The 11,715-nt window shown below is 39.7% G+C and overlaps 1 protein-coding gene across 1 annotated transcript in view; it reads left to right on the top strand.

Annotated features, from left to right (window-relative positions):
• Positions 1-6,596: 6,596 nt before the first annotated feature.
• Positions 6,597-11,715, top strand: part of GABRA2 (gamma-aminobutyric acid type A receptor subunit alpha2) — a 64,896-nt gene continuing 59,777 nt past the window's right edge. The window contains exons 1-3 of the mRNA XM_063401874.1: positions 6,597-6,621; positions 7,235-7,323; positions 9,870-9,985. Of these exons, the coding sequence (XP_063257944.1) occupies positions 7,253-7,323; positions 9,870-9,985 (187 nt within the window). The 5' untranslated portion in view covers positions 6,597-6,621; positions 7,235-7,252. The remainder of the gene's footprint in view (positions 6,622-7,234; positions 7,324-9,869; positions 9,986-11,715) is intronic.

Genomic DNA, 11,715 nt, shown 5'->3' with positions numbered 1-11,715 from the left:
AGGAAGGGTTCATACTGCCAGCTTAGGTGCATGCTAGGGGAAATCATTGGGTAATTCAACCTCCTCCAGCAGGAGGACCCTCCTCTCAGGCTGAGAATCCATCTAATCACCTCCTCAGGTCCTGGGGTGGTTCTCATCTGCCCAGCTTGGAAGTTTCCTGATCTCTCTATCTATTGGTGCAGCAAGGGGCAGTTTAGGAAATGGCAATACTTAGAGCAGGCACTGAAATCCAGCAGTTTGTTTATGCAATTGTCTATACTATGATTTAATTGTCATCCTGCATAATATGTCATCTGCAGTGTGCTGAAAAGCTAAATTCTTCTTTTAAGTGCATAAAATACTGTAATGGCAGTTAATGAACCCAGATATATATAACTCCATGCTTCTGCAAAATGTGAGCAGACTGTTATGAACTGTAGCTACACCCCTAAGCAATTATATGGTTTATGTTTTTTTCTAAAAAAACATGGGACATAGCACAACACTTCTCCTCCCAGACTCCATCGATGAAGAAGCTACATTTGTGTTAACTCAGATGTGTAGCGATGTGATTTTTTGTTGTAGTTGTTCTTCCTGAAGCTAGGCAAGACATTTCATGTTAAAACTGTCTTTGGATTATTTGTTGTTACTGATAGAAGAACACCTTTGTGTGTGTTTTAGCTAACATTAGTCAAAGACAGGAGAAAACTCTTTGAAGTCCTGGGAGGCAGAATAATTTTTAAAATGCAAACTTTTTGCCACCCAGGATAATGTAGTCTTGGATCAGCAACAAAAGCTTTCCTTACTCGGAGGGGTTATTGAACAGACTGCTAACTGAATTCTGGCCATTTTTTTGAGCAGCACTGAAATAAGGCCAAAGGATGATTGTTTTTTAATAAGGAATTTAGAAAAGCATCCATTTTTAAAAAAATTTAAAATTTAAATGTGCTCTTAGTAGGAATAAACACCCCATGATTATTTTCTGCTCAAAACCTGACACTGCCAGAACTGCCAATTTAGGCAATTTTTAGGCAATCTGAAGATCTGTATTGTACTTCTTGTTCTGGAGTGACTTCTGCTTATTTACAAAAGACAGTACTTTTTGAACCAGTTTGTCTGAAAAATTCATCCCTCCTTAAACCCTTTGTTTGTCATACTATGCTCCATTTAGCTTTCTGCTTATTTTAACTGATCTTTCATGTTACTGAATCCCCAGAAGCAGAATTTAAGTAATTAAATAGATGTTTTAAACATAGAAATATCACTGCTCAATTGTGTCATCTGCCCACAGCCTGCATTATGGCACGAGAAAGAGACGTTCAGAAGCACATTCTCTAAGAAGTTGTCTGAGGCCCTGAGGCTTAGGAAGATCCTGTGATAACTGATAAATTTGTGTGCATCAAACATTATTTAGGATGGCCAATATCAGCTAGTGACAAGGGGAGAGGAGGCTTTTGCAGAAATAAAGATAACCACTGACAAATAATTTCTCATATTACCAGGCTGCAAAGTCAGCACATGGCAATTTTTTAGGCCACACAAAGTGGCTGAAGTCTAGTGTCTTTCTTTCTATTCCTGGAAAAAGGGTTGATTTTAACTTGCCCTACATTTGTAGAATTTTCTCTGAATATCAACCTCATTGTATCAATACAAAGGGATTTGGTTTTGGACTTTAAAATATATTCAGACAAAGTGAAACTCAAAGTAGTTCTATGTTGTAACACTAATTTTTAGAAATTAAGTATATTTCTATCTGTCTAATAAATAAGTTCTACTTGCCCCAAACTGGACACCTGAAACATGAAACATCATAGATCTGTGTTGCTTTACCTTAAAAACATCTTCAGAGTCCAAGAAAAACTTAAGTGAAGAGCTGAAGGACAAACTGTATTTATAAAAATAACACAAAATAATTATATTTCTAGAAAAATTTAGCATATATTTTAATTTTCAGCATTCTGTCTTGTCTACTCAAGTAAAGGTCTCATTTTGCTGTAAACTAATTTTTAGCTGCAGGTATAATGCAGAAAACAGGGATTTGCAGATGAAGAAAAGTGTTGCTTTTATAAAAGCAGACCTCCCCTTCCTCTCAACTCAGACCAAGAGTGATTAGCCAGTTCTATTTACCTGAGCTTTCCTGTCCCAGCTGATAAATGTGTTACATAGTCCTCTGTCACTTGTCTTACATTTCCTCCCCCAAGGAAGATCTACTCTAAAAGGATGATGAAAGTTTCACTACTTGTGATAGCAAAGACTCTCTGCTCACCCCTGTTGTAGATATCTTTGCATTTGGAGAAAACTAAAAATCCTCATGTGGCATTTAAGGTTCAAATCTGGGAGAAGTACAATCCTGGGAGAGAAGAAACATTCATCAGTATTTCAGGTGGGAAAGCTCATTTAGATTTCCTGTTCTGCTGAACTTTTCAGTGCACACTGGAAAGCAACTTAAAGCCGATTACACACAGCTGAAATAAAGCTGGCACTGGCCCTTTGCTTTTGCTCTTCAGTCAGGAAGACTGTATGATAGCTAGAGCTTTTGAACAAGCACTGAAACTCTTCCCAATCTGTGACACAGTCAAGTTGGAAACTCTAAGAGTTCCTCAGACCCTTGCGATGCTGGGTGTTACGTAAAGTTGTAATATTTTTCGTGCTTCCTTGTTATACTAGCATCTAGTGTTGGATGGTGCATCTCAAAATAATTTCAACTCTGAGAAATTTGGGCTTCAATTTTGCATAAAGGAGTTTTGGACACCTGAGTCTTTTTATAGATATCTGATTTCCATCATCATTTCATAGGGTTCCTGAAAAAAAACAGCTTTCTCCTTTTTTATCAGACTAGCAGTCATGTACCTGCATGATGAGTCAGCCTAGGGACTGACTAGGTCAAAAGCTAATTCCCCCCCTCAACATTTTATTTCATCATTATTTACAGAAATAAGATAACATACATTGTTAAAATTACATAGAAATTATGTCTTGGATATATATCTCAAACATTTGAACTTATATTTAACTATTTATTTAATATAAATAGAATTTTTGAAAGGATGAAACAGTCTATGAAAAGGTTAATATCATATTGAAATATGTTTTATGCCTTTTTAGAGATAAAAATATTTATAAAATGCTTAATTTATACTAAAAAATCCACTGCTTGCCACATACAAAAATTTCTGATATATCACTTCAGTTTTCACACATATGCATCACTTCATTTAACCCCAGTGATTATTGTTTATATCCTTACAGCTCAGAGTGCTTCTGGCCTAGATATAAGGATGGGGATTATTCTTAAGCAATATAAAGTAAATGCTGATTACCTCAATCTGCCAATTTTTTTCTGGAAATGCTATACTGCCGAATGTACCCCAGATCAGAATTATGTATTAAGTTCTGTTTTGCACTGTTTGATTATGTCTATGACAGAAAATGATTACTGCGACCTCCCTAGTGACTACAAATCGGAGGTACTGTCTTTGAGTAATTTATTTTGTCTGAAGGATGGTGTAACTCTGTCATATAAATGATTCTTATAAGCACAATTTTAAAGGAAGTATTCAATCTAGGGTTTTGCAGTCTGGATAATGACTAGGCTTTGGCTTAACCTCTCCTGTGTTTCTATTACCTCTAAACTCTAAAAAGTGCTTCTGAAATGTCACATACCTACCCTGCTATTCAATTTGTGCTCACATAGGAAGTTATTCCAATCGCCCAAAAGAATTCTGAAACGTCACTTATCACCCTGTGGAGAGTTTTGGGATCCTTGACAAGAGGGATAATAGGATGGTAAGGTCCTTTGTTTTTAAGATTTTTTAAAATATCAAAATAGGGATTGAATTCTATTTATATATTGCAGCAAATATAGTGAAAAAGAAATATAACCTTTAAAGTAAAATATTTTATTTATACTTCAAAAGTAACAATTTGTAGGCTTGATACCTTTCTATGGACTATTTCAAGTCCTATTCAAACTAAGGTCATGACTCCCCACCTTCCAGGGTGCTTGCATCAGGACTCAGGAGAGTTTCACAAACTCAGGTGATGTGTTGGATGCCACATATCACTTGGAGTTAATTGAAATTCAATAATGAATGAGAGCATTCAATACCATACCACAAATAATAATGCAGAAGATAAGAAGGGTCCTTGCTGACTGTGCACCTGAGGGGGCTCAAGCACACTTTTTCCAACCACCTAGAGCCAACACATTTAACATTTTTGAGCTGTGCTTGCATGTAACCCAACAAAAAAAAAATAACACCCCAGCAATACCACAGTTTTCTCCCCAAATACTGTCCAGCTGACCAGCAGCACAGGTTGTAAGGATGTGAGCCTAGAAGAAAAACTCCTCTGTTAGCAATTATATTGCCTCTGATTTCTTATGTTGCCACAGTAGTTTGTCCCTGCACTCAGCTTTCCTGTGATTTGGGATGCCTCACAGGGCTGTCTAGCTAGTTTGAAATGGGTATGACGAGTTATTTTAAAATCTCAGATCTGAACTATGACTTCAGTGCATGAAGCTATGGTAAATATCAAATAACATCACAGGTAAGAATTGTGATTAGAGCCTAAAACCCAACACATTTTTCTTGGGAAAGTCTATGACACAAGCTCATTATAAATACATACCTACCCCATGTGGCCTTTGAAGAATAACAATATGCTATCATAGCAACAAGGAGCCACTGTGACTGCTTTCCTTAATGAGTTTTTCTATTTTTTGATGCAACTTACATATGAAAATTAGATTACAGCTCCAGTATTAATAATACTGGAAGTGTGTTTTGAGAAGGAATGCCATGAATATCTGTGGAAAAAATTAAATAATTCTGCTTGGATTACATAATGTGTTTCATATAAGAATAAATAATGAAGATTCTTCATTTTCAGTGATGCTTTTTTCCCCTCCATTTTGATATCTGTGAGGTCACTTTTTCATTGCTGAAGACAAGCAGTTAAAACTAGTTTTCTTTACTGTGAGGGTTGATTTTGCATCTAGTATCAGTTGTTAAATACATAGGATTTATAGGCAGATCCAAAGAAGACTTTAGATCGACCATAGGTACCTGACAATGAACAGAGCACATTTTCACATCTGGACAGGGAAAGATGAGGGCCTTGTGTCTTAGACACAGCCAGGGTTAGATGGCTGCTGAAAGAGTGTTTTTCAGATTTCAGTTTCTGCTCTTGTGTCCTTATCTTTGTCATTTTCCACAGTTTGGGCTGTCATTTTACTGGTTATTCTAAAAGAAAACCATTCAGCTTATGCCTTCTCTCTTCTCAGTCTTACTCCAGGTTACAAAATATCTCCAAGCTGGAAGGAACAAATTGATTTGATAGCCCAAGTGTTTTTCTTCCTTCGTTTGTTTCTCAGCCTCTACTGTGGAGTCATTAAACCACTAAAGGAGAAAGAAACAAGGACACCTCCAATTGCAAACGGCAACAATTAGGAAGCAGGAACACCCCAATTCTATAGGTAACATAAGATTTTTTTTTCTTCTTCTTTTTTCCCTACTTCTTTCTCCTTCCCTCCTACTTCCCTCCCCTCCCTCCTCCGCCCCCCTTCCCCTCCCCATTCCCTTTCATGTCTGTGCATCCTATTTCACATGTTCATTTTGGAACTGGTATTGATTCAGGACCGAACTTCATCAGAATAATTTCAGTTAAACACCATAAGCGGGACAGTGACATTAAGAGAGGATAATTGAGATGGTGATTTGGGCAGTTAAGAGATTGAAAGGAAAGGAGATAAATGAGGATTGGTTTTAAAACAAGAGAAAAAGCTGAAATATTATTGCCAGCGTTATTTAATTTTTTCCGAGTTAACAATGCAAAAGGAGGGTACACTAAATATAAACCCTTATCTTTAATTATCAAGCCTGTCCTGTTCTACTTGTACTGGAAAACCTGAAATCAATGGGAATGAATCCCAGCCGCGCTCCAGCTACTACCAGAGAAGGACTGCATATACGAAAGGAGGGCAACGTGCTTTAAAAGAGAATACACCGCAAAGTAACGCGATTTGAGGGGGAAAAAAGAAAAAAATACAAGCGAGGTTTGTTTCCTTGTCTGCCTGCATCCTGAGCTCACGTTAAATGATAGACTTTTCTTCTCTCTGCATGCCAATTAGACTGTGCCAATGGGCAAGTGGGGAAGGGAATGTTAATGAGGCAGCCGGGGAGCGCGGTGGGAGCGGGGCTGGCGGCTCCCCGCTCCCGCCGCAGTCCGGGGCAGCGCGGCGCGGCTGCTGGGGCTGTGCCCCCGCAAACGCACACTCGACCGGAGGCCATCGAGAGGCTGAGGAGGGAGGGCCACGGAAAATGTGTTGTACCGGTCCGGGGAGCGCTTTTCGCCCCGTTTCTCGTTCGCGCACCGGCGACGCTGCCGCGCCCGCCCGCTCCGGGCTGCGAGGCCGCGGACGCCGCCCCGGGCCGGGGCCGGGGACGCCGCGGCCCCTGTGCCCGGCGCGTGCCGCGGCGCGGGCCCGCGCCCCGGCGCGCGCAGGCACGCGCGCGCGCGCCCGCCAGGCGCTCGGTCCCGGCCGCGCTCGTTGCCCGCCGCGCTCGGTGCCGCCTGCCCCGCTCGCCGGCGGCGCCCGCCTCCCCTCCCTCCCCGCCTCGGCCGCCCGCCCGCCGCTCCCAGGTAGGGTCCCCGGGGGTCCCCAGCTGCTGCGGGCGGCGCGGGGCGGACGGCGCCTGCCCCTGTCGGGGGCTCTGCTGCGCTCCGCAACTTGTCGCCCTGCGGGGGCTGCCCGCGCCCCCCTCCGTCCCCCGGCGGCGGCCGCCGGTGCTTTGCCGAGCGGCTGTCAAACGTGCCGGGCGCTCGGCGGCGACGAGGGGCGGCTCGCCCGCGGTCCCCGCACCGAGCCCCGGCGAATGGCATGACTCTGCCTCCCGCCCCCCGGCTGCGGTGTGCCGTAGTGAGGCGAGGGGTGGTTAAACCCCCATCCTCCCATACGTACGCTTTTTATTTTTTGTTCCTTTTCGTCTCGGGGCTTTCACATCACGGAACAGGAAAGCATCTGATGCGCCGGCTCACATGCCACTTCTGATCATACGTTGCCTCCTTGCACAGAGCAGGATCGTTGGGAAAGATGGAGATACAATAAGTTGCTAGTACTGAAAAGTGCTGCGGAAATCCAGTGGTTTCCTTTCTCCAGTGAAGTGACATATTTTCCTCGGGTTAAGTTGAAAGCACTGCTTGGCGGAGACTGACTGTGGCTGAGAGTGGGTTTGTGTTTTTCTTGCACCGTTAGGTTTTGCGAAGGGCAGCGATGAAGAGGAAGCTGGCACTCTCCGAGATGCAGTTGGTTCTTCTCGTTTTATTGGTGTGGCTACCAACAAGGTGAGAGGACATTTAGTTTCGTCGTTCATTGCGAACATGTATGTTACAATCTGCTAAGGGTAAGCTTGTGTGAGAGGTTATAAAAGTATAGTATGTAGTAACGTAATAATAAAAAAAAATCTTTCTTAGCTGTTTGAATGCTGTATTACATAGTTTCGAGAGCAAATGCAGTAGAATGTAGTTTAGGGACCATAAAAGCCTGGTCTCTTTTCCTTAAATGGTTTGTGAATTGATTCTTTATTTCACCATTAAAATAACAATTTCTTTAAATACCTTTTTGGATCTTAAAGATTTGAGTTACTGAATCACTGTGATTCTGTACCATACAAAATGGAGAAGCAAATTATCATGAGGTCACACTGCAAATCACTGTCTTTAAAATAATGCTCATATATTTATTAATATGGGCATGCCTTTTTTCCCTTGATTTTTTTTTTTTTGGTCAAACATAATAGAATTCAAAATGATGCTTAAGCTTTAAACCTCTAGGTGGAGATAGCATACAACTTCACAATCACATATAATAAAACAATAGCATCATTTAATAATCAACTTTTCTTATATTGTTTAGAGTTCTCAATTTCTAAAGTGACAGCATAAGAGTAAGTAATTTTTATTACATTATACTTTTGTGTTGCTCACAGGCCCTAAATACGTAATTAATTGTAGTTTGTAACTGATTTACTTGCTTTAGTTCTGGCTGCAGTAGGTCTTGTCCTAATATGGTAAAGATTGTATGCTGTATAATGCAAGTTTCTTATGATTTAACAAGTTTTCAATATTTTAGCTTGTTTCCTAGAGAACAAAATATTTTCTGAAACTATATTTTCTGTTTCACTTTATACCTAACTATGGTGCAGTATTAGTTGAGTCACAGTGGGCCAGATTCTGCAAACCCTACTCAAATGAGTAATCTTACTGACGTCAGAGAGACTATATGCGTTATTAAAGACTTTATGCCTGAGTAAAGTTTGAGGATTTGACCCTAATTTGATGTAATTGTATTGATCTAATTTTTTTTAGTGGAATCTTGAGTTCAAAAACTGTTCTATCTCAACAAGAAGCTGAAAAATGGCAAAGATGTACTCTGGTAATCCATGAGTACAAAGATACATTTTAGGAACTGAAAAGGAACCATCCAGTAATTGCAACTAAGAAAAAACTGACACATGAGTAAAATCACACATGACATTTTCATGGGTTCTTTATAAGTTACCCGATTTGGGTCGATTCTATGGTTTATATAATGGAAAGCACAGACTGCAATGATTTACATTTAAATACTTCTTTATGCTATTGAACTGGGGACCAACATACAGCCTTGTCTTTAATCATTTTATAGCTTACTTTAGAGAAAATATCACCCAAACCTACTTTTGGCTTGCAGGAGGAGGAAGAAAACATGCTTGCTATTATGGCATTCAGAATGCCATCATTTCAAGATGATTAATGCTCAAGCATTTAGGGTTAAAAATTTAGGTAGCTGAAAAGGTGTGAATGGTAATGTGTGTAGCATATGATGCTTTATTTCCTTGATACCAATATGCTGGTTTCATGTAGATAAGACTGATGGGCTCACGTATGTCACATGCATAGTGCCTAAAATTGTTGGCACGGTAACATTTGCATGTGTAAGCTTTCTTCGTGTCAGGTTTTCCCTGGCACAAACCCTTTTGGTCTGGGTGTCCAAGTTCCGGGGATTCTGGAACCACAGCTGGCTGGGCAGCAGGTTCATATTCCAGCCCCCAGCGTGTTCCACAGAGATTTGATCCATAAAGGCTGCAATGTCTCTTTCTTTATTGGGGAAGTTTGAAACAATCGGTGATCTAGAGATTCTTCTTGACATTTCATTTATGATTCCTTTTTCCATCCAATCTTTATAAGGTTTGTCTGCATCTGATGGAATATCAGATAGTGCTTTTTATGACAAAATATGTTTTGGAAAGATGAAGGCTGTCCACAGCTATCCTGCAGCTTGCTAGTCAGCACTGGTGTTCCCTCCCACCAACTGCTGGCGTCAGAGGACTCCCTGAGCATGATCGCTGGAGTTTTCCCTCATGTTAGTTCTTCTGGTCATGTACATTCCATGACCATTGGGTGGAGGCAAATCCACAGGATTTATCCAGAGATGGAGTGTACCTATGTGAGGACAGATAAGATAGAGCTGGAAGGAGATGGGTTTGTGCATGGGGTCCTGGGTTATCGGTCCAGGAGTGACATGCCACCAAAGCCTGGGAAGCTCCTCTAGGGTTTTGCACCAGCACAGCCTCCACTAACGGTGTCAGTGGAGCTTGAAGTAGCACTCACAGTAATGAAATGATGCCGCCAAGTAAAGGCTGCTGGAAAATGATTCCTGGATATTTTAAATAGTATGCTGTTGACTCTTAAATGTCTGAACTTGTTACATATAAATCGTGTATTTGCATACTGTTAAATATAACTTTCCTGTTGGAATGCAGCAAGTAAAGGCCAGCCTGAAAAAAATGCATGTTGAGTGTATGTTAAAACATACTTAGCACCTTCTAAAATGTAAAATATCCATTTAGATCAGTACTGGCTGACTCGCTGGAAGACGAAGCTAAGAATAACATCACCATCTTTACAAGAATTCTAGACAGACTTCTGGATGGTTATGATAATCGCCTCAGACCTGGATTAGGAGGTAATAAAACCAATTAAAGTTTGATTTTAAAAAATCAATTTTAATGTTCAGATTTTATGCAGTGATATTCTTCCTTCGGGTTTTTTTTTCCCTAACAACTGGTATGTATCTCGATAAATTATTTATAACTACATTCACCCAGATGAATCATTTGAAGTTTGAGGAAGATAACATCTATGAATGGAAAGAAGGTACTTTCACACATTTATCTTAAGTAAAAAGAAAAAAAGATCCCGTGTTTTAACATAGTAAAACAGAATGTGAACAAAAATAACATCCAAAGCTGTTATTCCAGTCAGGGAATTTTGGTTGAGCAAGGAATGCAGGCTTAATTCCCTGCAATGCGATAGGTGTATGTTTTCAGAATTCTGCACAAGTGTTTTGTGTGATGTGTATAAATTCCACATTTTAGATTCAGTCCTTGGCCCAGTAAATTCAGTGAAAATGTTGTGATTTTGACTTCTTTGGAGTTAGGGTGTCACTGGTAATAGGCGTTTTGTTTCTGGGCACCTCACACTTATTTGGGCATTTGGAAAAAATATACAGAAAAAGGGAATATTGGAGGACAGAGGTCACTGCACTCTTGTACCATGACTGTCTGTTATTTTTCAAAATGTCAGTTCACATTTTGATATTAAAGCTGTATGCCATCCTATGTCAGTATGTATTATACAAGCAAGAAATTTAAATAATTTTTATGGTGTTGAGAATACTACTGTGTACAGAAAAATCTCTATGACATAGAGTGGGGCTAAATATCTTAGTTTTGACAATATCTACTATTGTTGTTTATTGGTATTTATACTATCTAATATTGACATGTATTATTCAAATATACACTTTGGCTATTATTATTATTATTTTTAACAGTTTTGGTGATTGTAATTTCCAACCTGGAGACTGTTTCAGCTTGGTGAAACTAATTCTAGTGCAAAATCCTTGGGAGCCATTCCTGTTCCTGTTGATTACAGGAAGATCAGGCCCAAAGCTACAGACATGCCCCAGCTTCCAATAACAATAAAAATTACAATAAAAACTCTGATCAAATAAGGCATTAGTTATAGCTGAGAGTTTTTATCCAATACTATTCCATCCTGACCTGTGGCTCTGTTGCTGTTCTGGTCCTGGAGAATTGTGGCTTGCATCTGACACAGCAGAAAGTGGGAGCTGACGCTGACTATAACAACTTTCTCATTATACATTGCTTTTAACCTGGGATGTCTTTTGATTTCCATTTCTGGCCTCTGTACAGTGGAGGCTTGTGAAATATTTTATATTCAAAGGCTTTTTAATTTGGATTATACATGGGACCTATAGCACTGTTGATGCGGGAATTTATATAGTCATGTTTTACAAGGAGTTTTGATTTCTTTGCAAAATACTCAAATTTAAGAATTTAGGCATAGTAGAAACATACAATGACTTGCAGAAACATTTCATGTCACCAAGCTCATGTTGAATAGGCAGGGCTTTTAAAATCATGCATTTTATTAGAAAAATATTCAAAGTTTTCTTGCTTACAAGGAATAAGCCATTTAATGAGAACAGTCTGCAGTTCCTTTGCATATCAAGGTTTTTTTAATAATGAAATTATATTGTTGAGAACATGAAATAAAGAAAAAATCTAATGGATTTTTCTTTTATATTTTTCATTACATTTGCTTCAAAATAACCTCCCTCTTTTTCTTTATGAAGCCTCATAGATAATTAAAACATACTCTGAGAGCAAA

The sequence above is a fragment of the Prinia subflava genome, chromosome 7 (assembly GCF_021018805.1).
Source record: "Prinia subflava isolate CZ2003 ecotype Zambia chromosome 7, Cam_Psub_1.2, whole genome shotgun sequence".
Lineage (NCBI taxonomy): Eukaryota > Metazoa > Chordata > Aves > Passeriformes > Cisticolidae > Prinia > Prinia subflava.
The sequence above is the reverse complement of the archived record's forward strand: the minus strand, read 5'-3'. Positions and strand labels throughout refer to the sequence as shown.